The 27677-nt window shown below is 39.1% G+C and overlaps 4 protein-coding genes and 1 long non-coding RNA gene across 5 annotated transcripts; 3 read left to right on the top strand and 2 right to left on the bottom strand.

The window, feature by feature from the left end:
* The first annotated feature begins 57 nt into the window (after nt 1-57).
* Nucleotides 58-1982, top strand: LOC135778911 (uncharacterized). The gene is made up of 2 exons (XM_065289569.2): nt 58-777; nt 883-1982. Exons 1-2 carry the CDS (start codon nt 186-188, stop codon nt 1374-1376), a joined length of 1086 nt encoding a protein of 361 aa, XP_065145641.1. The 5' UTR covers nt 58-185; the 3' UTR covers nt 1377-1982.
* Nucleotides 1983-2509: 527 nt separating this feature from the next.
* On the top strand, nt 2510-14722 carry LOC141281858 (uncharacterized). The gene is made up of 2 exons (XR_012336230.1): nt 2510-4545; nt 14257-14722. It is a non-coding gene; the product is annotated as an uncharacterized lncRNA (long non-coding RNA).
* LOC141281857 (uncharacterized) lies at nt 4824-7950 on the bottom strand. The gene is made up of 2 exons (XM_073813661.1): nt 5788-7950; nt 4824-5063 (listed from the first exon to the last, which is right to left on the bottom strand). The coding sequence occupies exon 1, from the start codon at nt 7907-7909 to the stop codon at nt 6131-6133; it is 1779 nt and encodes a 592-aa protein (XP_073669762.1). The 5' UTR covers nt 7910-7950; the 3' UTR covers nt 4824-5063; nt 5788-6130.
* A 1407-nt stretch (nt 14723-16129) lies between the features above and the next one.
* Nucleotides 16130-18038, bottom strand: LOC135778912 (bolA-like protein 2). Its single transcript, XM_065289570.2, has 3 exons — nt 17848-18038; nt 17632-17729; nt 16130-16572 (listed from the first exon to the last, which is right to left on the bottom strand). Exons 1-3 carry the CDS (start codon nt 17908-17910, stop codon nt 16473-16475), a joined length of 261 nt encoding a protein of 86 aa, XP_065145642.1. The 5' UTR covers nt 17911-18038; the 3' UTR covers nt 16130-16472.
* A 323-nt stretch (nt 18039-18361) lies between these two features.
* On the top strand, nt 18362-25724 carry slx1b (SLX1 homolog B, structure-specific endonuclease subunit). The gene is made up of 5 exons (XM_065288993.2): nt 18362-18872; nt 18961-19012; nt 24608-24928; nt 25023-25238; nt 25341-25724. Exons 1-5 carry the CDS (start codon nt 18700-18702, stop codon nt 25368-25370), a joined length of 792 nt encoding a protein of 263 aa, XP_065145065.1. The 5' UTR covers nt 18362-18699; the 3' UTR covers nt 25371-25724.
* The last annotated feature ends 1953 nt before the right edge of the window (nt 25725-27677 follow it).

Here is a 27677-nt window from a genome sequence, read left to right as displayed (position 1 = left end):
ACACTCCTAACCAGTGGGTGGCGGTAATGCACCTAGAAGTTGTTTGCCAACCGCCAATAAAACCTCAGAAGAAGAATTCACTGTTTATCTGCAGGTAGAAATGGTTAGGCTTCTAATACTTTTGAAACAGACTTTAAACCTGTAGTTATTTGTCACCCGTTGTCAGATAAAAAATATTTTATACCATGAATCCTCGTGAGAACGGCGGTGGGGAGGTTAATGTGATTGCACGGTGTCTAGAAGACGCGCTGAAAGTGGCTCTGAGCGGGGCGTTTGAGGTCGCGATGGAGATCGCAGTGAAGGAAACCAGCAAACTGATGGCTCAAGTGCTGCAGGATGTGCGCGGTCAAATACATGAAACCCAACAGGAGAACATCAACCTCAAACTACGACTACAGCAGATCCATGCTGAACAAGACAACCCGAAACAACTCACTGCTGACCCGAACCAGAGCAGAATCAACTCGGACCCAGAAATGGAGTTTAAAACAGAAATCATGGAACACACAGAACCAAGTGATCAGGGCCAATCACCATTTCAGACAGTGTTTACACAGGTCTTGGTGAAAAATGTAAAGCCAGAACCAGAGGATCCAGTCTTAGATGGCAGATCTGGTTCTGATGCTAGACCAGACTGTTGTTTTGACCAGAAGTCTAATGAGGAATGTGGGCTAGATAGAATATTTGTGGCCCAGTCTAAACTGTTTTGTAGACTTGATTCAGAGCAGCTACACAGTGAGACAGGATCACTGGATGAAGAAGCCAGCCTTGGAAATGGTAAAAACTAAAGTCCCAAGTAACATGCTTAATAGTCATTGTTGGTCATTTTGTTGTGTTTGGGAATGTTTTTTATTAATAATTTTTTATTCTTTGTACATTTAGGTACCTCAGAAAATACTTTGTCATTCAATGGCGGTCTATCTTCTTTATCCACACCATTTGATGGCCTTTATCAATCAGAAGACAAGACTTTCATTCCACAGACACTGCAAAACTGTAGAGACCAACTGGAAACAAATGTACACTCCAGCCTGTATGTTTGTCAATTCTGTGGTCATTCATTTCATAGTGAAAGTAATCTACATAATCATCACATTAGATACCACAATACTTTATTAAAGACAGTGGAGACGGATGCCCACGAAACCAGGCCAAGAAAGAAAAGACTGGTAGTTTTTGCACCCGGCTCCAGCCCGTATCACTGCAGTGTGTGCAATCAGAACTTCAGTTGCCAGCAAAGCTTTAGAACTCACACAGAGATACATACTGGTGACCATTCATACACTTGTACCTTATGTAGTGTACAGTTTTGCGATGTGGAGGAACTGATAAGTCATTTCCGCATTCACATAAAAAAAACCCTTTTGCGTGTTTAGAGTGTGGAAAAAGATTTGCGAAATCTGCAGGTCTAAATTTCCACATGATATCATACAGACCTGCGGTGGATACATTGAGAAAATGATGCTGCAGAAGAGTTTTTCCACTAGAAACAATAACACATACAATCAAATGTTTTATTTTAAAAAGTGTATCATGGTTTTCCTATTTTGTATTGGTTTCCACTAAACCATTAACATTGTTTATGGAATTGTGATTTTTTTTTATTTTTGCATTATCATTAAAGCAAACTATTATTAAACAAAGACAGCAGATATCAGGCAAGTTGGACAGATGATGTCTGGGAGTTCAAACTTACTGTTCCAGATTTTGTGTCTTTCCCTCTTTCTTTAATATTCTAGACAGGCACAAGAATTATGCCTCTTTGATATGGTGGTAACAATGTAAGAATACAGTTTGATTGTGATCTATAATTAAGTTACAGGTTGCTTATGTGTGAGGTCAAGAAATCTGCCTTGCTTTGGATAAAAACAGAAACCCTTAAACCTTGAAGTAACATTAAAGTGATAGAAAATTAGATTCAAAGGAAACATAATAACATTAAAAATATATAAAATTGCCCAGCTTAAACTTTACATTTTCACATAGCTAAAAATAATGAATGTGTACAGAAATCTGCTCTGTATATGGGTGATTCTCACGAAACCATTGAAAACCCAAGGCACTAATGATTTCAGCTATAAAATGTGTAATATAGTAATATTAAAAAGCCTCAGAATTAACACAATACTGTGTTCTACCTTGCACAATGTGTGATTTCAACATAAGAATTTATAATTTGTCAATTTTATCTCATTTTCTGCTGAAATTCTCATTACCGCAATGCGTCCGGCTGTGTTTGAACATGCGTTATGCTGTAATTTAAACATATTAAAACAAAAATATTTAGGAAAAAAATAAATGGATGTTTTGCTAGACTACTTTAGATGACAGAAAAATAATTTACTGAATATTCATGTATAATAATAATTAAGAAAAATTAGGAAATTGATATGTCCATGCCTGGTGTTCTCATCCTCCGCAACACTTTTTGAGAACTGTTAAAGCACACATACAGAATTTTAATAAAGTTTGATTTTGAGTGACCAAGCAGATGGACCAGTTACTTCAAGATGGCTACCAGGTAAGATCATCTCTTTATATCTTTCCAGTTAAATTTGAAATATTCTCTTGTCAGAATGCTTACACAACATTTTGATTATCATTACCGAAACAGGTAGTTTTCTACATTTCGAAAATTGTTTGATTTACAATTTTTTATGAAAATGTTCTTTATTAAAGTCTAATTATATGCACTGAATAAAAAATGAGCAAAGCCTACGTGGCTTCTCTATTTTTAGCAAAACATACTGGGGTACCTCATCCTCCGCAACACCATTCTCATATACCGCAACCATTTAATAGCAGTTGCGGTAAAGAGAACTTCTGTTTCGGAAATGAGAATTTAAGCATATTGTTTATTACATTTAAATATCTCTTATGAATTTAAGATAAATTTAAAATGTTATAACTGTTGATATTTTGCTTTATGATGCTTCATTGTAGACAGTCAGCAAGTGAGAAAAAAGCTTTAGCAAAGGCCAGGTTGACAAAGTTCAGGGAGAAACTTAACAGCAACCCAGAATGGCTCAAGGAGTACAGAAGGAAGGAGAGAGAGAGGTTAGGTTTGGAGATATTACTAGCAGGTGTAATTAGCAAAAAAACACACTACAGTGTTAGGAAATGTACATGACACACACACAACACAACGCAACAAGTCTATACTATATGATGATGTGTACATACATTTTTTTCTCCCATGTTGTGAGACATGCTAATTTAATGTTATGCTTTCTTTCCACTTTCAGGTATCAAAAACAACCTAGCGATGGCACGCCATGCATCTAGGCGCTGCAACATCAGTTGGATCACAAGATCCACAAAGTTGGATCCCATGCGTGCCAGCATCTCAGCTACCTGCGACTGCACAACGCGCGCTGTCTGCAGCATCAGATTGCTGCCTGGGGGCGAGGGACAAAGGGAGACTAAAGGCGGCACCTCCTTTCTGCCCAGTGCGGGAGTCACAGACACCAGAGAGGATGGCCTAAAAGCGCCCGGCGCTGTGACAGAAAGCGGGTTGCTGTGCAATTCATTAGGACTGTGCGTTAACCCTTTCCGCCTCTGCTGTCTTCGCAGCATGTGGGTCGTGTTCGAGAGTGGGGGGGGGGGTGTTGTAGACGCTTATGTGAGGACGGGCCCTGGGGCGAGCAACACAAAACCAACTGAGGAGAAAAATGCTGTTTTTGAGCGGCTTCGTTCCGGACGGCAGTCCCCCAGGACCCAGTTTCTTGCATCATATACTGGAGGATTTGTGCCAGGGACTCTTGTGATGCACCACCGGTTCTGGTCCATGAGACACAGGGTGGTGAGGTAGGAAGTGGCTCATAGACTTAGAGCTCTTCACCTCTTCCGAGAAATGCTCCGTGATTGTGCCCACCGTGTCACCAAACAGGCCGGATGGAGAAACAGGCGTGACTGTGCATGACCACCATGAGTGGTCTTCGTGGCCCTTAGCGTGAAATCCGTAGCCATTCTCAGATCCCTGAAGGTATTTAGATCCATGCTGCCCTCATCTAGAGCCTTAAGCACCTGCGCCTAAAAGATCTGTAGGACCGCCATAGTGTGCAATGCAGACAGAGCCTCTCTCGGCGCGGGTATGCTTTTTCGGACAGGTGTGCTGTCATGAGGCTTCACTACCCTCAAAGCTGTGCCACACCATCCAAGGGAGTGGACAAGGGGCAGAGGTGAGCAGCCACAGCGTCCTTGATGGGGGGAATACACAGGTAGCCTACCTAAGAAAAAAATGGGGGGAGGGGTAGCCCACGCTTTGGTGACTTTCCTCCGAGCATCAGCGGGGCGGCCTGAGGGAAGAAAACAAAAGTCAAGCTTGCTTCTCTGGGGTTCTTGTGGGGTGCTCCACTCAATCTCCAAGTCCTGCACGGCTTTAAAGAGAATGCGCACCAGTTCCTTGTAGAAGGATGGCTGTGTGTCTGATGCACCACGTGGAGCCTGGTCCCAGTCTCCATCCAACACTGTCAGAGACATCTCATCTTCCTCCGCCGGAAACCCAAAGGAAACAGACCTGGCGGCTCCCGGTTCAGGACACAGGTGTAACCCCCTTTTCTCAAACTAGTGTAATTAATAACTAATTTAAGTATTGGTAAATTAGATCTGGGCTAGTATCAGAAGCTCTAGATACGACTACGGAGCCTAAAAGAGTAAAAGGTTAGCAGAAAACAGACAACACAAAATAGGTAAATATAAAAATGTATTATAAAATGTATTATAAAAAATAAATAAATTATTTACATTCCCTGCCTACCTAAGCCGGCTTCCTAAGTGCACAGTGCACAGTAAACTCAAAATAAATAACTCAAATGAAGAATGAGTCCATGGAAGTTCTCAGTGTGTGTGTGTGTGTGTTTCTTGAAGTATTGGTTCTCTTCACTACCCGGGTAGGTTTACGTGTTCTTATCTGTATTTAAAATGGAGGCAAATGATGATGATCATAGGTCCAAAGATGCCACAGCTGGCCACACCAGGCTCTTGGTCCGTTCAGTTCTGCGGTTGGCTCGCCACTGACCGCTAGGGTCAGAATCAGATCTATCCCTTTCTATAAAACCAATCTATACATACAGTACAGAATGCATTAATCACAATTGCTTCATTTCTATTCAAATCTAATCAACTTTTCTCCATTCAAATGTCAAATCAAATATAACCAATTGTAAAGGATATAAATACTCTTATCATTATGCAAATGAATAGTTACACATCACACCACATAAGTCAGTTCCAATAAACAACAATTAATTAATCAATAAATCATGTACTTCCATCTCACAATACAAAAATAAATCATAGGATTTCTGAAACCCATTTCAGAAAATAGATATTGATATTTGAAACTTTTAAATCTATTTGTGTATCTTAATAACATTTTAAATGTTACATTTTAACATATTTATTCTTTTTAACAATTAATATCCTCATATAAATATAAACATATATATTGACAATTAAAATGTACTAAATCACCCTTATAAAACAAGACAAAACAAATACTCAATCAATCAAGTGACTTTTTAAGTCAATAAAACAGTATTAAGGCACCTTTAACGGTGTACAGCATAACAGATCAAATCAACATGCATTTAAATGTAAACAATTAGATTAACGATCTTTTATGGGCATCTATATAACAAAAAACAATATTAATCTGTATTTATATGGTGTTAAACAGCAAAAATCATGTTCACAACTCCGATTGGTTTTAAAAGAACGATATTTTGCGCTATAATGGAGCTTGCGCAATCATCATAACACTCGTTTTAGTATACACATCCTTACCGGAGGTATCTTGAAAACTCAATATCAGCAGCTTAACTTTCTCTCTGTCTCACTGCTTTCAACCTAATAAATACACAATATTTCAATAAATGGTATAAGATTTTTCTTTGAATTTCTGTCCTTTAGACGATATTATTCATACCAGATCTTGATACTTTCTAACAGCGTCTTCACCGGAGGAAAGTCATCAAGTGTTTGTTTTACCGGTAGGTTGCCTGGCAACTTGCAGGCAGAGTGATTACTTTGCGCCACTCGCAGGCGATAAAGAGAATTGCACTCAGTGACCTTGTGTGGGTTACACTCTCCCCTCCTAACTTATGCACGTCCCTGTGCATAGCAATCTTTAAACAGTTATCATTGGGAGGGACAGGACAGGAGGATGAGCTGATGCATCACTCTCACTTATGAGATCGTCCCACACAGTGGTCAGCCCTTGAAAGAATGACTTCACCACTGTGACTAGGGGGTTTCCTAGTTCATTGTAACCCAGCCGCATAGGTGGCTGATGATTTCTCAGGGACCTCCTGACTAGGTCATCAGTTACTACTTGTTCCTCCGTCCCCTTAATCTCATTTTCTCCTTCATTTTCAGGAACATTTGTCTCATCACATTCTGGCATTTCGGAAGGGACTGGAAGTTGTTTAGTGAAGTCCTCATCTGAGCCTTTAACAAGGTTTCCACTGTCAGATAGGTTTGTCTCTCTTTCCACAGGTTCACTTCCAGGTAGGTCTTCTATTTCCACAGGTTCATTTTCAGGTAAGTTTTTTATTTCCACAGGTTTATTTCTAGGTAAGTGTTCTATTTCTCCAGATTCATTTCCAGGTAAGTTTTCTATTTCCACAGGTTCATTTCCAGGTAAGTTTGGATTCAGGGTTAGTCTGTTGACTGGAGCAACATCAGGTAAACTACTCTCATTAGCTGGGACATCATCAATCACCTTGTTGAGGTTTGTCGTCAGATTCTTATTAGAATGGCTTGGACCATGGTGTCTTGGAACATTTCGTGAGACAATATATCTAGTTACTTCTGGAACTGGTTCTTTTAGGGACCAAGTAACAGGAGTGATTTCATCTTCATCTGAGGACTGATCAACTTCTCTGGTGTCACTGTGAATGTTCTGGCGTGTCTTGCGACGCTCAAGTGGTTTAGGTTGTTCTTCTGGTGTTACATGGAGAAACCCACATGGGAGCAAGAGGTCTCGATGCAGTGTGCGCCAGGGGCCTTCTCCAGTCTCTGGCTTTACTGTATAAACGGGGAGGTCTCCAGCTTTCCTCACTACCACATGGACAGTAGACTCCCATTTATCTGCAAGCTTGTGCTTTCCACGAAGGCGTACATTCCTGACAAGTACTCTGTCTCCAATTTCCAGAGCTGAAGGAGCAACACGCTTGTCAAACCTTGTTTTGTTCTTTTTAGCCACCTTGGCAGCACTCCTTGTAGCTATTTTGTAGCTCTCCTCGAGGCGGGATTTGAGGTGTTTTACATATTGGGAGTGTGACTTTTGTTGCTCTTCTTTGACAGGTAAGCCAAATGCAAGGTCGACTGGCAGGCGTGGCTGGCGTCCAAACATTAACTCATAGGGTGTGAACCCAGTCACTTCATTTCTGGTACAATTATACGCATGGACCAAAGGCTTTACAAAGTCCTTCCAGTGTGACTTATCCTGGTTTTCCAGAGTGCCAAGCATGTCCAACAGAGTGCGGTTAAAACGTTCCACCGGGTTGCCCCTTGGGTGGTACGGAGTTGTTCGAATTTTCTTTATGCCTGCAACTTCACACAGTTGTTTGATTAACCGTGACTCAAAATCAGGACCTTGGTCGCTATGCAGTTTCTCTGGAATGCCATAATGGATGATGAAATTGTCCCATAAGCACTTTGCAACTGTTTGGGCCTTTTGGTTTGGTGTTGGGATAGCCACTGCGTATTTTGTAAAATGATCTGTAATCACAAGAATGTCTTTTGTATTGCTTCTGTCGGGTTCTATTGACAAGAAGTCCATGCAGACCAATTCAAGCGGTCTTGTTGTCCTGATGTTCACTAATGGTGCAGCCCTCTGAGGTAAGGTTTTCCTGAGCACACACCTGTTACACATCTTAATTTTCTTCTCAATGTCAGAGGACATCCTCGGCCAGTAGAATCTGGCTCTGACCAAGTCCAGCAGGCGGTCTTTTCCCATATGACCCATGTTGTCATGCAGGCTCATTAAGACTGTCTCACGAAGTTCTTCAGGTAAGACTAGCTGGTACTGTGTTTGGCCTTCTTCTTGACGTGTTCTATAGAGGATGCCGTTCTGCAGTTCAAGTCTGGTTAACTCTCTCAACAACAGAGGTAGATCTGGAAGCAAAGCTCTTACAGTGGGTGGTGGTTTCTCGTCACGCTCAATCTGGGAGATGACATGTCTAATGCACTGGTCGGCTCTCTGTTTGTCTCTGAGATCTGCTTCTGATAGGTGTGGGACACTGGGGAGGCCTCCAAGCTCATCTTCCTTCTCAAAACTGTCAGGTACAGCATCTCCAGAGATGGCAAGGCTCTCGACGAGGGAGATGTTTCCATCTTTTCCCATTTCATCATTGGCACAATAGATCAGTTGTCTCTCACAGATGGCATGAACAACCCCCTGATCCACAGCTTCAATGTTATCTGGATCTGATAGATGATGTTGTGTGAACTGACAGATTCTGTCCCACTCTTTTTGAGATGAGGGGTCATCACGCAGATTGCCATGGGGACGTCGCGACAGTGCATCAGCATCTCCATTCTGCTTTCCCGGCCTGTACTGGAGTTTAAAGGAGAAAGTAGAGAGAGCAGCTAACCACCTGTAGCTGGTTGCATCAAGTTTGGCTGAGGTGAGTATGTAGGTAAGGGGATTGCTGTCAGTGACTACTGTAAACTGATTGCCATAAAGGTAGTCACTGAACTTCTCTGTTACAGACCATTTCAGCGCTAAGAACTCAAGCTTATGAGCTGGATAACGGGACTCACTACGTGATAACCCTCGGCTTGCATAGGCGATGACACGCAGCTGTCCCTCCTGCTCCTGGTATAAAGCCGCTCCGAGGCCGGTGCAACTCGCATCTGTGTGAAGGATGTAAGGAACTGCAGGATTTGCAAAGGCCAAAACTGGGGACATTGTCAACTTTCCAATGATCATCTCAAATGCCTGCTGGCAGGCGGGAGTCCAACGGTTCAGAAATGGTTCTTTGGGATGGTAGTATTGGCCACTTTTTTCCTTGGACTTTGAGTGCTTTCTTAGAGGTGGGTATCCAGATGTTAAGTCATTCAAAGGTTTCATTATACTTGAATAGTCTTTAATGAACTTTCTATAGTAGCCACAAAATCCAAGAAAGGCTTTCAACTCTTTCAGATGCTGAGGGACTGGCCAGGTCTTTAGCGCTGAAATCTTTTCTGGGTCTGTCTCCACGCCATGCTCTGAGACCACATGGCCCAAGTACCGGACTGAAGACTGGAAGAATTTACACTTTTCTGGGGACAACTTGAGCCCATACTCCTTCAGGCGATTGAGAACCTTAGTGAGTCTGGCTTCATGATCTTCTAAAGTTTTCGAGAAAACTATCAAGTCATCCAGGAAAACGACAACTTCCTTCAAATTCATGTCTCCCATGCATTTTTCCATCAGTCTCTGGAAGGTACTTGGGGCATTTGTCACCCCCTGGGGCATCCGATTAAATTCCCAGAATCCAAGCGGGCATACAAAGGCGGTCTTTGGCCTGTCAGCCTCCTCGACTTCAATTTGATAGTAGCCAGATTTTAGATCGAGGACGCTGAACCACTTGGAACCAGAGAGTGCTGTAAAGGTGTCATCCATCCTCGGAAGTGCATAGGCATCTTTCACCGTCTGCAGGTTCAGTTTCCTGTAGTCAATACAGAGACGTACTTGGCCATTCTTCTTCCTGACTACAACGATTGGAGAGGAGAATGGAGATTCACTTTCACGAATCACCCCAGCGTCGAGAAGCTCTTGAAGATGTTGACGAACAGCTTCTACGTCATGTGGGTGTATCGGTCGAGCTCTGAGTTTGAATGGTGTTTCATCGGACAGTTTGATATGATGCTTGACTTTGTCTGTCCTTCCAAAGTCAGTATCATTCTGGGCGAAGACTTCAGGCATGCTATTTAATTTTTGAATGATTCTGTCTTTCCATTCTGGAGGGACTGGGGACTCGCCAAAGTCAAAGGCTAGGTTAGCTGCTTTGGAGGGTTCTGGTTTAGCTGGATTGGTCACGCTCTGCTTATGAGATAAGATGACTTGGATTGCACTGAGCTCAGCAATCACACTTTTAGCTGGGATAATAATGTCATGTTCAGACTCATTCGAGACCACAACTGGTAGTTTGCCTGGTAGATCAATGAGACATGGCTTTACTAGCAGCCCTCCAGGTAGAGAAGAGGATGAAGGGTACTCCATGATAGCAGACCTCTCAGTATGGAACTCTTTAACTGATGCCACTCCCTCCAAAACAACTGTTTCTCCAGCTGGAATTAGTTTTCTGTCTCTGCCTTGCATTCTCACTAGCCCGATGTTACTGTCATGACTTTGTTCTTGTCTCAGTTGAAGTATTTTCAGCACTGTTCTGTAGCCGTATGGGACAGGGTGGTGACTTGCTGAACTTTTCTCTTTACACATGCCATACACTACATCGAGTGTGTTTGTACCCACAAGTATCTGGTAGCCTGAAGTGCCACTGTCTGGGACAACCAAGGCCAACGTTGGGACTTCATATTCAGCTCCAAGGAACTGTTTTGGGAAGGTGATTGTGACTGCAACATATCCAAGGTAGGGCACAGATTGACCATTGGCCCCTTCAACTTCCAGAAGGTTATAGAGTGGTTCGATCTGTTGCTCATGTAAGTATTGATCATAGAAAGACTTTGTGACTGTGGTTACTTGTGAGCCTGTGTCAAGGAGACAGGTGAACTGTTTGCCTTGGATGGTAACTTGACCTGTGCTTTTTGTGCCTATAAGTTTTTTTGGAACTCTAAAGGGGTGTTTCCTAACATTAGATTGATTCAGGGTAGCACTGAACTTGGGTTTGGTATCACTTTTATCTTTAGCAGGGCGTTGGTGAACTGCTTCAGCCTCAGTTTGCCCTATAACTGAGACTCTATCTAAAAATCCCTATTGTCTGGTGAGTGCTCTTTAGCCTCCCAGAGGCGCCGCTTTTCTTTCAGTTTATCTCTCTTCTCATTGACAAGAGTGGGGTTTGGATCATTACTGCAAGCTGAGGAAATGTGACCGTCTTTGCCGCAGTTGAAACAATACCAAGGTCTCGGCTGGGTGCTTGTCTTTGAGCTGGTAGGTTTCCAGCTTGGTGCTCTGGGGTCAAGTTTGGAAACTGGCCCACTTGATTGATGCTCAGTGTTCCCCTTGGTCTTTGGGGCTTTCTTGGCTTTTTTAGACATCAGCGTGGTCAGTTGGCTCTGCAGAGATGCCACCTGCTGTTTAAGCTCTGTCAGTGGGTCAGACTCAGGCTGGAATGTTGCTTGTTGACTGCAGATGCATGCACTCTGAGAATTTGCCATAACCCGCTGTCGGTGTGAGCCAAGGTGCTTTTTCATACGTGTGGCTTTAGCTGCCTGCCTATCTTCCTCAGTGCGGATTAATAATAGGAGCTCTGAAAATGCTGGTGGATGACTTTTCTTTCCTTCGAGGTTGAGGTCAGAGAGCAAAGGGTTGTCCCAACACCCACGACAAAACTGTTTCAGAATATGTCTATCTGCTTCTCCAGCAGCAGCTCCTCCTCTCTTAACAGCAAGGTTCAGGGCAGCTTGAAGGCGGCAGAGGTAAGTAGAGGCCTTTTCACCAGGATCCTGAAGAGTATTCATAAACTGGGCGAAAAGCTCCTCGCCGTCCTCAACGGTTCCAAAGGCTGCGTCCAGAAGTTGAAGGTAAGTTTCAGGAGTAGCTTCAGGGCTTAATCTCTTGACAATATCCGCTGCAGGGGAGAGCAGACTTTCAAAGATTTTTCGTGATTTCTGAAGATTAGACAAGGTGGGGTCTTTTCTGAGAAGCTCAACATGTGAACGCCATGTGTCATAATCTGTCTCACTATTGGGTCTGGGAAGCTTGCCTGAGAAGGAACGAAGCTTGATTGGAAAGTGTGAATGTGTATTTAATTCATCTCTCCTCACAATGTGCTCAACAATGACCTTTTGAATTTCAGGTGGATTCAGGTCTCTCTCCGCTATGGACAGACTTCGCTTCACATCAGCTGATGAGCTTGGCTCAGCACCATTATGAATGAACCTTTCTCGAGAAGAATCAGAAAACAGCTGGGGGTCTGAGGGTTCAAATGCGTCAAGAGACGCGTTGAGCAGTCTGGCTCCAAACTCATTATCACCACTGCCATCAGTCTCGATTGTCTCACTGATTTCTGACATCATGTCTTTCAGCACCTCTTCAAAACCTCTTCCACTCAGTTTTGCTAACTTCTTTATTTCATCGAGGTAGGCTTTGGTAACACTGCAGCCAATTTTAGTTGTGTACACACTTGCCAGAGCTTGAACATAGTATTTTACATCTGGATTGTGCTTAAGTTCATGTGTGTAGGGCAGAAGAGGGGCTAAGGCTTCAATAGCAGCACCATCTTGATACTCAATAATCAGGTTTTTATAAAACTCTGAGTTAATGTCAGTAACTGGGACAAGTCTCATGGAGCCGTACTTCTTAAGGAAGTCTACAATCTCCTCATCTTCTGGTGACTCAAGCAAACCACTCACTATTACTGCATTGGGGACTTTGATACCTGAGCTCGTAATAAACTCCATGTTTGGTAAAGAGTTATCTATAAATGTGACAAATAGCTTATAAATAAATAGTATTAAATAGTATAAATAGCACACTTGAAAAAAACAAAATTTTGGTTCACTGCTAACACATAACTAGGCTCCTGGCTGGCTCGCCACTTGTAACCCCCTTTTCTCAAACTAGTGTAATTAATAACTAATTTAAGTATTGGTAAATTAGATCTGGGCTAGTATCAGAAGCTCTAGATACGACTACGGAGCCTAAAAGAGTAAAAGGTTAGCAGAAAACAGACAACACAAAATAGGTAAATATAAAAATGTATTATAAAATGTATTATAAAAAATAAATAAATTATTTACATTCCCTGCCTACCTAAGCCGGCTTCCTAAGTGCACAGTGCACAGTAAACTCAAAATAAATAACTCAAATGAAGAATGAGTCCATGGAAGTTCTCAGTGTGTGTGTGTGTGTGTTTCTTGAAGTATTGGTTCTCTTCACTACCCGGGTAGGTTTACGTGTTCTTATCTGTATTTAAAATGGAGGCAAATGATGATGATCATAGGTCCAAAGATGCCACAGCTGGCCACACCAGGCTCTTGGTCCGTTCAGTTCTGCGGTTGGCTCGCCACTGACCGCTAGGGTCAGAATCAGATCTATCCCTTTCTATAAAACCAATCTATACATACAGTACAGAATGCATTAATCACAATTGCTTCATTTCTATTCAAATCTAATCAACTTTTCTCCATTCAAATGTCAAATCAAATATAACCAATTGTAAAGGATATAAATACTCTTATCATTATGCAAATGAATAGTTACACATCACACCACATAAGTCAGTTCCAATAAACAACAATTAATTAATCAATAAATCATGTACTTCCATCTCACAATACAAAAATAAATCATAGGATTTCTGAAACCCATTTCAGAAAATAGATATTGATATTTGAAACTTTTAAATCTATTTGTGTATCTTAATAACATTTTAAATGTTACATTTTAACATATTTATTCTTTTTAACAATTAATATCCTCATATAAATATAAACATATATATTGACAATTAAAATGTACTAAATCACCCTTATAAAACAAGACAAAACAAATACTCAATCAATCAAGTGACTTTTTAAGTCAATAAAACAGTATTAAGGCACCTTTAACGGTGTACAGCATAACAGATCAAATCAACATGCATTTAAATGTAAACAATTAGATTAACGATCTTTTATGGGCATCTATATAACAAAAAACAATATTAATCTGTATTTATATGGTGTTAAACAGCAAAAATCATGTTCACAACTCCGATTGGTTTTAAAAGAACGATATTTTGCGCTATAATGGAGCTTGCGCAATCATCATAACACTCGTTTTAGTATACACATCCTTACCGGAGGTATCTTGAAAACTCAATATCAGCAGCTTAACTTTCTCTCTGTCTCACTGCTTTCAACCTAATAAATACACAATATTTCAATAAATGGTATAAGATTTTTCTTTGAATTTCTGTCCTTTAGACGATATTATTCATACCAGATCTTGATACTTTCTAACAGCGTCTTCACCGGAGGAAAGTCATCAAGTGTTTGTTTTACCGGTAGGTTGCCTGGCAACTTGCAGGCAGAGTGATTACTTTGCGCCACTCGCAGGCGATAAAGAGAATTGCACTCAGTGACCTTGTGTGGGTTACACAGGCTCTCGGCGACAAACTGAACCGGTTGAGCGAGGGGAGGACGACCACCAGCGGCTCTTTGCCGGCAGTGGGACACTGCAGTAAGAAACCTCCAAGGGCAATGTTGAGCCGGGTCCTGAGCACCTTCATCGGGAGATCCTCACAATAAGGGACAACCTGAGCCAACAATTGCCGCCTTTGGGTGGAGAAGCCCCAAGCAGAGCACACAGAGCTCGTGTGAATTGGGTGGGTCGATCAGACCTCCGCACCACAAGCAGATTTGCGACATCCCGGAACACAGAGAGGGCTGCTTACATTTCAACCTGAATTCAATTTTGCTGCCTATGAAGTCTGTCCTAAAGCATTTCTCGGAGCTGCCATTATGCAGCCAAAGTCATTGTCTCATAAAGCAGCGAGGGAACAAGTCAGCTGTCTAAACTTTCGGATACAGCCTCTCTCTCTCTCTCTCTCTCTCTCTCTCTCTCTCTCTCTCTCTCTCTCTCTCTAATCGAAACAGATACAGAATGGTAAAAGGTCAGAAGACCAAATCATATCCAGCAAGGAAATATTTTTCATCTTATTTACACAAATGTTTTGTGATATCCAGCTGACATTAGCTGCCCATTTCTCAATCCGATGGCTGCAGCCTTCAGAGCTCGCATTTGTAGGCAGCATATGTCATCAAGACCATCTTATTTCAGTATGTTAAATGCATAAATGGGGACTTAAATATGACACAAAGGAATATTAATATAAGCCTTCCTGTTCTCATGTTTTTTCTTTAATATTTTTTCAAAAGACTACACAATAAAACAGTTTTGAACTTGAACGCATGATTTTGTAAATATTATCAGACTTTCTACTTTAAAATTTGTTTTTAACTAAATCTCAGGCTAGTATACGTATTCTCATTACCGAAATATTTAACCTCATTTCCGAAACCTATGTATCATTACCGCAACAGATGCTTATTAAATGTTAATTTCATTAATAGAAGCATAATACTTTGATTTTAAATGCATGTGCAGAATCTCCAAATTATGTTCTTTCAGGTTTGTCATGTCATTTTGAAAATGTGTCAGGTTTCTTCGAAATATAAAAAAAAAATAGTTGTAAATTGTGGAAGGTGTTGCGGTATATGAGCAAATTAAAACAAAATAAAAAAACCGTTAAATTTAAAATAAATATTATTTCAGAATTTCAATTTACTGTGCATGACTATTAATAATCAATTTTTAAAAATGTGAAAATATATTAGCTTTTCTAACAGTGTTGATGTTTTCTGACTGTTGCGGTAATGAGATTTTTTAGGACTTATTTTTGAAATTATGTTACAAAAAGTGTTAAATGATAAGTAAAAGTTTTTAAATTAATGTTCCCATATACTTCAGACTTTGTTTCTAATGTCTGGTGGAAAAAAAGTAAATTTAAGCAATTTTTACATTTTCATGCTTGACATTTTTACAACCAAGTTTTCGTGAGAATCACCCATATATATATATATATTTTTTGCATAATATATGAGTTTGTGCTGTGTGTAAATATTATGTATATTTAAACACATACACATACATTATATTTATAAATGTATTTTATATAATATATAAATGAATATATTTACACAAGTAAATGTTTCTTAAATACATACATGAATGTGTGTGTATTTATATATACATAATAATTACATACAGCATGAACTCATATGTTATACAAAAAAAATTTCTTCTATTTTGTATGAGATTAATCTAGATTAATATATGCCCAGCACTAATAAGAAAAAAAAAGAAGTTTAAAAAATATATAAATAAGAAGTTTTAAAGGTGGTCAAAATACTTTCATAATTTAATATTGATTGCTAAATATTAGCTTCTTACTTATAAAAACTGACTGCTACCTTTTCACTGTGCCCAGAAAGTTTCTTTATTGTCATGATTTCAAAGGTACATTATGGAGTACACAATGTATTACAACAGTTACATTACCTATAATTTGCATGAGATTTTTTCATCAAGTGACAATAAAATTCATAAATACAAAACATTTAATTTTCCTTACATTGGTAGAATTTGGAAATACACTAGTCAACATTTGAAGTGTATAAAAACCTTTCATAAAAGTTGTCTTAAAATTTTACACAATACCCCTTCTTGTCTTAAGACAACTTTTGATTGATCCACTTCAAATGTTGACTAGTGTATTAACCTACTAATAGGGGATTAAGTCACTTAAGTATGTGTATCACTGTGCTTTCTGTTTCTCCCACTGCTCTGGTGTCAACGTTTTCTGCTCAAACGCATGGATCTCTTTCAACTCCTCAGCAAGGCAATTATTCACCATCCTAAAACAAACAAACACAGATATTTATAAAAATGACCAGTGCATGAGGTCATAAAGTTCATTCAGCCCAGCTGTTCCTCACAGCTTGACTACACAGCCCCAGAGAATAATACTCTTCCACATGAGTTGACCCTGTAAAAGGATCCGGATCATTCAGATTGCACATCTATGACTCTTTTAGCAAGCTGGGACTCTTGTTTTACACCCCTCCACTGCATCATTGACTCCATCAAAGCTTATGTCTTTCACTTCCATTTTCAGATGTTCATTACTTGGCTGAAACAAAATTCCTGTTTAATTTAATGACAACAGCAATGACTATAGATTCTGATATGAAATGATAACTGCTTGTAGCATAATATTAAGAGATATTATCATAAAACTCGGGTGATTGACCAACAAACATGGTTACTAAAGAAAAATTCCATAAAGGAAAAACATATGTCATACTAAAAAACACCATTTATCCACGCAATATCCTTAAAAATGCTATGCATGCAAAAAAAGTATATTATTATATATTAATAAATATTTAAAAGAAGAAGCTATGTCCCCAACTAATCCAAATATATTAAAAACTTCTATTTTTCAAGGGTTGCATAATGATTATTCATGATTAATCTATTGCAGAATAAAGGTTTTTGTTTACATCATATATGTGTGTATACTGTGTATAATAACTTTGTATTAATAAATAAAAACACACACATGCATGTATATATTTAAGAAATGTTTACATGTGTATATACATTTGTAAGTTATATATTATATAAAAATAGAAATACTTAAAATATAAATATATTTTTTTTCTTAAAATTATACATGCACGTGTGGATATTTACATATACATAATTATTATTTACAGTTCACACAAATATATGATGTAAACAAAAACCTTTATTCTGTCAAAGATTAATCGTTATGCAACCCTAATTTATTTACAATAATAATAACATTTTGAGAAGTTTTTTGACCACACTGTATATGCAGGATAACTCACTCACTAATGAGAAAAATGTGTGTAAGAAAGTTTTTTTTTACCGATCCACTCTTAATTTACCTGTGCCTCTGCAACAAAGGTTTTCCTTCAAACTGAGGTGATACAACAAGAACTTTAAAACTAGCAGCACATCTGTTAGGTGACGTGTCTTCTACATCCTGAAAAAAAGCGCAACATAGCACTGAACGTAATGTTATAAAGCAACTAGAAATTAATAATGACCCACTCCGTGTTTCATTCACGTCCTGATTCCACATTCTAGTGTTATCAACATACCACGTGTATCGCACCAATCTCCGCTATGAGTTTGTCACGGATCAGATCTTGGGTGACTGACATAGCTCCCGAGGTAAAGTACACTTTATTGGGACGAAGACTTTTTTAATAAACACTGGGGTGAATATTTCTTATCACAGAAGAGTCTTAATTATCTGTTAACTACCGGTATGCTTTAAAGAGGGCGGGTTCTTGCAGAAAACCACCCAATTGGGATTAGAACTTCAAACAAGCCACACCTCTGAAGTTCACTAGCGACCAATCAGATTATAAATTTGTCGACCCAAGAATCTGAAACGGACCAATGATAGCATAGAATGCGAGGTCCTCGTTTACTTTGCTGCTTTCTTAATTTGCCACATAGAAAAAGTTAAAAGTCAGAGTTTGTCAGAGTAAAATGTTTTTTAACTCAAAGATAATTATTGTATTAACATGAACCTTGATAAATCGTTTACATTGAGATATTTATGAACTCGATACATTAGTACTTTATTGTAATTTTGCTCAGGCGATATTCGAACACCTTTAACGGGGTAGTTTGAAACGAGGGGGCTTAAATTGTCAAAACAAATTAGTATTTTTAATTCAGTTCACAAAATGCATAACAGTTATAGCAGGTTTTACATGTTTTAATACTTAAATATAATAAGATTTTGATTCTAGATTTACATCGCATCACCAGGAAATCGTTAAATATGTTATTTAAACGTGTACAGTATACTTTATTAATCAATCGATCATACCATAATGCAGTAGTTCTTTAAATTAATACAAACCCTAGCTTACAGCTGGAAAGAAGGTAACTGTTTACGTCTGTAACTGACTAGTTCAACAACTGTCGTTATTACTACGATGGTGGTGGAAGTGGAGAGCTTTTACGGAGTGTATATGCTGTATTGTACTAACCCTAAATTTAAGGGTCGAATATACATCGGCTTTACTGTGAACCCAGAGCGCCGCATCGGTCAACACAACGCCGGGCGACACAAAGGAGGAGCCAAGAGAACGAGTGGCAGAGGACCATGGTGAAATATCAGCTAAAGTTTTTACGTTTAATGACCAGATCTCTAATTTCTAAATAAAGTCACTGTTAACACAATTATTATTTTAAAGGGAGATGGTTCTTATCATACACGGCTTTCCATCTGATATTGCAGCGCTTCGGGTAAATCCCTTTCTGTTTCCTTTGTTTTTTTCATTTCCCTGTCGTGCGAAAATAAATGCATTAGCTAACATGAACTGTCAATGAACCTGATTTCTGAGTCCTGTCCAATCGAGTCTTGTTGCACTCTCTTTTAACAGCATCATCAAGCTAACTTACGCCGTTGTTGTTGTTTAGCGACCTCTAGCGGCAAACATTATTGTGCCTTCAAAGATTGCTGTTCTTCTTCTTCTTCGTCGGTTTTATTGGCGGTTGGCAAACCAGCATAAAGGTGCATTACCGCCACCTACTAGACTGGAGTGTGAGCAGCAGATTAAATAAGAATTAAAAAAAATAATAATAATAATAATAATAAAACCTATTATAGTCTGTCAATTAATGCAGTAGTTTTTAGGAATGTAATTACATATTCTAGACTTTTATAAGTTGATTTCCCCAATAAGTACTCTATTGTCATGTTTTGTTGTCCAACTTGATTTTCCAACCTCCTTCTAGCCTCCTCATATTTCTTACAGTGTATCAGAATGTGTTCTACAGTCTCTTGAGCTTTACAATAGTCACAGAATCCATTAGGATGCTTCCCTATTCTGTGCAATGACTGATTTAATCCAGTATGTCCAATTCTTAGTCTTGTAATTGCCATCTGTTCTTTTGGATTCCTGCTGTGTCTCATAATAACACCTACTTGTTTTTGTATTTTGTAAAAGTGTCGCCCTGTGTCTGATATGTCCCAAAACTCCTGCCATAGATTTAGTGTGTGACCTTTTATAATGGTTTTCATTTCTGCTTTACTCAGTGCTACTTGTACATCAACTCTTTCATGCTTTATTGAGCTTTTTGCCAATCCATCAACAATTTCATTTCCCTCCACCCCTACATGGGCGGGAACCCACAGAAATAAAACCTCTAGCCTCCTGTCATGGAGTGTAAGAAGCACCTGCAATATTTGGTAGATAATGTCCTGCCTGCACGATGCGTTTCCGGGTTGTAAACTTGATAAGGCAGCCAAACTGTCCGAGGCTATGACCACATTTTTATTCTGACTGTTTCCTTCCAACCATTGTAATGCCCATAATATACCCAACAATTCTACAGTATACACTGATAAATTATCTGTTGCTCTCTTTACAATTCTTACTTCATGGTTGGGAATGTAAATTGCAGCCCCAGTGCGGCCTGACTCTGGCTCCTTCGATCCATCCGTATATATAAGTAATTTATTGCGATAATTGTTCAAATATTCTTGAACAATTATCCATGGTGGTATTATTCCAGAATTCTCTTTTAACATTTGTTGTAAGCTTATATCTACTAGTGGTTGTATGAATCTCCAAGGTGGTATTAATGATATTGACACAGTGGGGGTTACTTGTATTTGATTAATGTTTGCCCTTTGTGCATTTGTATTCACTACCCATCCAAAACTATTGAAATTTGTTCTAGTATATTCTGAGCATTCTTGTAAGATGGATTTTACGGGATGTGTTTTCCTATGTCCTTGTAAATTTACATAATATGTCAGCATTAGTTTGATTCTCCTGATGCGCAGTGGCATTTCTCCTGTCTCAGCCTGTAATGCAGATATTGGTGACGTTTTAAATGCTCTAGCACAGATCCGGAGTGCCTGTGCTTGTTCCACATCAAGCTTCTTAAGATGTGATTCTGCTGCTGACATATATGCTAGGCATCCATAATCAAGAGTTGCTCTCAACAGAGCTTGATAAATGTTTATAAGTGATGCCCTGCTTGCTCCCCAATCTTGTCCTGATAAACACCTCAAGACATTATTAATCCTTTTACATTTACTCTTGACTTTATCTATGTGCTGACCCCAAGTCATCTTCTCATCAAATAGTATTCCTAAGAATCTCACTACATTAACCTGTTCAAGATCTTGTCCATATAGTGTGAGTGGGACTGTTTTGTGTCGTCTAGAGAAACATATAACTTGTGTTTTTGAGATTGAGAGCTTAAAACCCCATTCATTTGTCCAACGTTCTACCGTTCCTATTGCATTTTGCATTTTATGCCTCAGATATGTTAGATTTCGGCCTTTAACCCAGAGTGCCCCATCATCTGCATATAGCGATCTTCCTATATTTCCCTCTACCTGACTGAAGATATCGTTAATCATAATGTTAAACAATATTGGGCTACATACACTCCCTTGTGGGGTACCATTTTCCACTGTATATTTTTTTGAATATTCCATACCCACTTTCACTTCAATTGTTCTTTTGCTCAAGAAGTCTAGAACCCAATTATACACTTTGCCCTTTATTCCTAATTTACTGAGCTTAATAAGCAGACCATCCCTCCATAGCATATCATAGGCCTTCTCCACATCAAAGAAAACAGCAATTACACTTTCTTTATTAGTCTGAGCTTTCCTAACTTCTGATTCTAACCGTAATATAGAATCCATTGTTCCTCTTCCCTTACGAAACCCAGACTGATATTGTGAGAAAAGATTTTTACTTTCTATATAGTATTCTAATCTATCTGTGACCATTCTCTCCATAGTTTTCCCTAATTGTGATGTCAATGCTATAGGTCTGTAACTAGATGGATCTGAAGAATTTTTCCCAGGTTTAAGTATTGGAACTATCACAGACTGCTTTCATGCTAACGGGACTTTCCCATCATACCATATCATATTAAATAATCTCAGTATTATCCCAAGTGTGGTATCTCTCATATGTCGTAACATATCATAACATATTCCGTCTTTTCCTGGTGCTGTTTGTCTAGCATTTGAAATAGCTCTTTTCAACTCAACCAAAGTAAATGGCTGGTCTAACTCTCCCTCTGATATTATGTTTACTTCCACTATCTGAGGATTTTGAACCAATGTTTGGCCTCTACACTGTTTAGCAATTACCGATAAATTATCATTACTGTGAATCTTGACAAATGTCTCTGCTAGAATCTCTGCTTTCTCTGCATTAGTTATTGCATTTTTATTATTATTACATAGCACCGGCATTTCCAAATTGCATCTTATTCCATTCATTTTCTTAATAACTTTCCATACATCAGATAACTGTGTTTCACTTCCAATTTTGTTGCAAAACTGTCTCCAGTATTCACGTTTGGCTGTTCTCATAGTTCTCCTAACATATGCTTGTCCCCTTTTATATGTGATTAATGTCTCTAACGTATGATACGCTTTCAGACGTCTAAAAGCCTTATTTCTCTTTTTAATTGCTATATTGCAGTTATCATCCCACCACGGCACACTTTTCCTTCGTTTATTTCCTGTACTTTTTGGTATTGACCCTTCAGCTGCTTGAATAATTGCTGAGACCACTTTCCTACTCATTTCCTCCACATCATTTATTTGTTCCTTCAAAACATCCATAAAATTAACATCAACTGCCTCTTGAAATACCTGCCAGTTAGCTTTATTTAACTTCCATTTAGGGATTTTCATTTCGTTATCCTCTTGTACTTCCACTCCAATCTTGGTAACTATTGGGTAATGGTCACTACCTACTGTTGTCTGGTTTAAGACTTCCCATGTGCTAATTCCTGCATTTCCAGTTGACACTAACGTAAGGTCTATAGCACTTTCTGTGTTATGTGCAATATTATATCGTGTGCCCCTCCCATCATTAATACACACCAGGTTTTTACTGTCTACAAATTCCTCTACTACCAATCCATTAATATCTGTGGTTTTACTCCCCCATAATGTACTATGTGCATTAAAATCCCCACACCATACCAGTTCTCCCTGTGATAATCCACATACTTCATTTAATGATTCTATAGTTAGTCTATTACAGGGGTTATAAAAATTAACCACCACTACACTGTCTTTTCCATTCCATATTTTGACTACAATAGACTCATGTTCTTTCCCTTTATCTAACAAACTATACCTTACCTCATTCTTTACAAACGTTGCCACTCCTCCTCCTATGCCTGTTGCCCTATCTTTCCTAATTGCAGTGTATCCATATATTACAAAATCTAATTGCGGTTTCAACCATGATTCTTGTACACATATTACATGAGGTTTTTCTAATAAATTTGTTACCCACTTTTTAAATTCTTGCCCATTAGCTACAAGACTTCTAGCATTCCACTGTAGTATAACTAAAGTCATGAAGAACAACCAGCCAATGACTGAGAGCTTCCTGCAGTTATCATTCCTTCCACAACTTCACAACTAAGTCCATCAATGCCAAGATATTTTTCTGCTGCTTTTATTATTATTTTGATTTTTTCTGTTTTCTTGTTTGTCTGTGCTGAACAGTTGATTACCTCAACCATAAATAGCACAAACTCCTTCTTTTTCACTGTAAGCACATCTTGCTTTGTCACATTCTGTTCACAACTCTCAGTATTTTCATCTCTATTTTCTTTATTTCTTGATTTATTGGCATCTTTTTCCCTAGATATTTTCTTCACTGCCTCAGCATATGTTACTCCTTGTATTTCTTTTACTCGTTGCACTTCCATAGCCCTCTAACTGGCTTCACAGCCGCGGTAGGCCGAGCTATGCTCCCCTCCACAGTTACAACATTTAAGTTTTACCCCATCTCCACACTTGCCATACTCATGCTCCTCTGCACATCTACCACACCTCTGTTTGCCCCTACATATTGCTGCCACATGGCCAAACTTTTGGCATTTAAAACATCTCAGTGGTGGGGGGATATATGGCCTAACTTCATAGCATATATATCCTATAAACACCTTACTTGGCAGTTTACCCTCATCAAACCTGATCATCACAGACAAGCTGTTACATAACTCTCCTTTCCACTTTGTTTTAAGACGTTTCACTTCCAGTACTTTTGCCCCTTTAGCATTCTCTTTAATTTGTTCTTCTGAAACCACTGTAGGTATTCCTGATATGACTCCTCTAATTAATTTCTTATATTTTGCCACCGAGCACTTGATGCCCTTTCCATCTATTTTATTCACTTTCATGGCTTTACCATGCTGCAATAAATCTCTGCAAACAATCAGTAATGACCCATTTTTAAGTACCTTAGCACTCTTGACTTCACCTAGTAACTTGTTTATTGATTTGGTTAAATGAATCGGATTCCACTCACCGAACGATGCTCCTTCTTGAGATAATTTCATGAACACTTTATATTCCTCTTCCTGTCCTGATACTATTATCTCACTTTGGTCACTGTCCGTTTCATCTATTTTACGTGCTAAATTATCCTTTTTTTTCCGTTTCCTCGACCGTACAACATTCCAAATACTCCTATCATTCCCGCCGCCCTCTTCAAATGTCATCTCACTTCCTGACTCGTCACTTCCTTCTGCCATCTCCTGCTCATTCACAGTCCAGTCGTTGCTCAACCGCCCGTCTCCCCCAGAGCGCGTCCTGACCGTCAATCGGCCTCCCGCGTTCACATTCTCCTTCTTTGTTGATGATCTTGGTTTGGCTGCCATCTGCTGTACGAAACCTGCCAAAGATTGCTGTTAATTGTTAGTTCATGTTAAGTAATGTATGCTAAAAAGTAAACCTTATTGTAAAGTGTTTTCATCAATTCATTTTATGATGCATTTTTATTTATAAAGCTTGAGACCTAGTATGTGACTTTACCTTATTTGTCTACCCTACACTAGTTTGAGTGGGCGTGGCAGCATCCGCACATCTCTCGTCGACTGTCCCATGTTACCCGACGCAGCCGTAAAGAGTCCAGTTTGCAGTTTCACTGGCGTGTGGTGTCAAACATGCTACGGGTCGCACCATGGAGTCGACTCCCACTCACTGTGCGCTGGCTGAAGCAGGAGTATCGTATGGACTTTGCCCCTGAGCTGCAACCTCCTTTGCACATCCCTCTGGCTTTTGGTTGTGTTCGTGCTAAAAGGAAACCACAGCAGGAGTGCAAGGAGCAAGAGGAGAGACAGGTGGAGTGGTGTGCATTGTGTAAGGAGCTTGTTAAGGTTGGTTGTACTCTAGTTTTTAAATCGTTCCAGCTCTGAATTCTGATCCCAATAGCTGTGCCCTTATGGGTTTTTCTTTTTCTTGTGATTTCAGTCTGAAGATAGGCTGTCTTGTTGTCACCCTTCCTGTCAAATCGTTTGCCATTTGATATGTCTGGCCAAACATTTTCTGAAGTCAGACCCTAACCACCTGCTTCCCGTGGAGGCACAGTGTCCTGGCTGCAATCATTCAGTGCTATGGGGGAGTTTGATCCGACACAAAAATGGCTGTTATGGTGATTTAGAAGAAATAACCTCATCGTCGTCTCAGGTCAGTAGTGATGCGTTTTAATTGTTTTCTTGCAGTCAGACAAGTTGAAAAACTCATTAAATATGTTTAAATGTTTATTTTATTAAATTTTCTTTTATATAGAATCATTGGACAGATGAACTACAGTTATGACGACAACTTCATGCACCGGTTTCATCAGTATTTATTGGAATGAACTCTTTAACAGACAGATTATTAGGGTCAAAGAAAGAAGCTTATGAAGATCCTCACATCTTTTTTGGAAATAACAAGGGTATAAAACATTTAACGCAAGACTACAATAATAAAGCTAAACAGAGTATTTGCACAAAAAGTATAATGTTTTTATAACACATTTTAATGCAGTGATAAAAAATGAACATTATGTATAAGCTCAGTAAAGACAAGAGTAATGTCTGAATAGTATTTTTGTAAGTAACTGTTTTAAAATGTTACTGTAAAATCATGTGTGGTCAAATGTATTGAACAATAAATCAGTAATATTTTTATTAGTTGTTTTTTTTACTTTTTTATGTGTTCCTTTAATATCAAAGTTAATAAATAGTACATGCTCATCTACATTGGTTCAGCATAGAGTTATGCTGTAAAAATTTACACTTTGGGGTGTTCAGTTTTTTCAACAGAATTAAGAAACACAAGTATATATGAACTAGGTGACTAAATGCTTTTCATTTTGGGTGAATTATCCCTTTAAGACAGGGGTGGGCAAACTTTTCTTACATGAGGGCCACATCAGGTTTTAAAATACAGGTGAAGGCCCACTTACTATGTGAACAACAAATTTAGCTTTATTTATTCAAAATCAACACTCAGTTACTACTGTACTTAATTCTGCAGAATGTGGATATGATGATTTGTTAAAAAGTGAACATCCAATAGCGCGCTTAAATGTAGGTGTCTCTTACACACATATATTTTGGGGGGACATATCATAGACCAGAACTAGTCAGCTTGGCTTTTGGAGGGCCACTGTCCTGTCAATAGTTGACCAGTAGTGTCATTAAAGGGGCCATGGCATGAAAATCTGATTTTTTCATGTTTAAGTGCTATGATTGGGTCCCCAGTGCTTCTATCACCCTAGAAAATGTGCAAAAGATCAACCCAGTAACTAGGGATGCACCGAATCCAGATTTTTTAGGTTCGGCCGAATCCCGAATCCACCGTTTAAGATTCGGCCGAAACCGAATACCGAATCCTACTCGCATCCTTATTCTATTAACACAGTAAAACACATTAATGAAGTAAACAACGTCCACAGCAGTGTATTTTTCATTTTATTTAATTTTAACTGTACATTATGCCAGGATGACAAGTTGGAAAAACTATTTTGACAATTACCATAAGCCTATGCATAATGAAAGCGATGCGTTGCGACACGCTCGTTTTTACAATAACCAAGCAGCTCCGCGCTGAAAACTATATTTAACTTTGAGTGAGAAGCTCCGCTCGTCAATGTCAGATTTCACACGGCCGTCCAATTACAGTGGAGGAGGGGCGGGAGATTACCACAGCAACCAACCGGCTCACAGCTGAAGCATCACAGCTACCAAGCGCTCGGCTGAAAAACAGCTGGAATTTGGCGTCCTCAAGGCGTTTTCAGCTGTGTTTAAAAGTTTTGGTGTGTCCAGCCCCTAAGGCTCACCGAAAGAAAAAGCTCATCTGCACGTCAGCACCCGATGTGTGTAATCAACGGCCGCGTTACGTCGACCAGCGTAGCGCAAGCCTAGGGTTCGGTTCGGTGGAAAAAAAATCTAGGATTCGGCCGAATCCGAACCCCGTCAAAAAGCCCAGTATTCGGCCGAATCCGAATCCTGGATTCGGTGCATCCCTACCAGTAACTTAGTTTTGGTAAACCATTCTCTACAAGCACATGAAAAAATAGGTTGTTGAAATTTGGCTCTCCTTATGATGTCATAAGGAGCTCTTATTATAATAATACCGCCACCCCTTAATCTGCACTATCCAACCAGAGCACTGCCATTTAGTGCAGAGAAAAGCACAATTGAGTTTTAATTGCAACAAACCACCATCATTGTGATCAGTGTTTGAATTTCATCAGCTCATTTGCATTTTAAAGGACACACCCAAAACAGCACATTTTTGCACACACCTACAAAGTGGCAATTTTAACATGCTGTAATAAATTATATATATGGTATTTTGAGCTAAAACTTCACATATGTGATCTGGGGAAACCAAAGATTTATTTGACATCTTAAAAAAGTCTTGTGCCATGGCCCCTTTAACATCTATTGATTTTATATACAACTAATTGCAATTGCTGTATACTTAACCACACATCAGCATCACTAGCAGAAATATTTCTGCATTAAATATTAAATAATACAATACAAATGAGGACACCTCAGATGTCACCGCACAACGAAGAGATTATTACTGCACAAACGAAAAAATGCATATATATTTCTTAAACATTAA

Source organism: Paramisgurnus dabryanus, chromosome 2 (assembly GCF_030506205.2).
Source record: "Paramisgurnus dabryanus chromosome 2, PD_genome_1.1, whole genome shotgun sequence".
In the NCBI taxonomy this organism is placed as follows: domain Eukaryota; kingdom Metazoa; phylum Chordata; class Actinopteri; order Cypriniformes; family Cobitidae; genus Paramisgurnus; species Paramisgurnus dabryanus.
The sequence above is the reverse complement of the archived record's forward strand: the minus strand, read 5'-3'. Positions and strand labels throughout refer to the sequence as shown.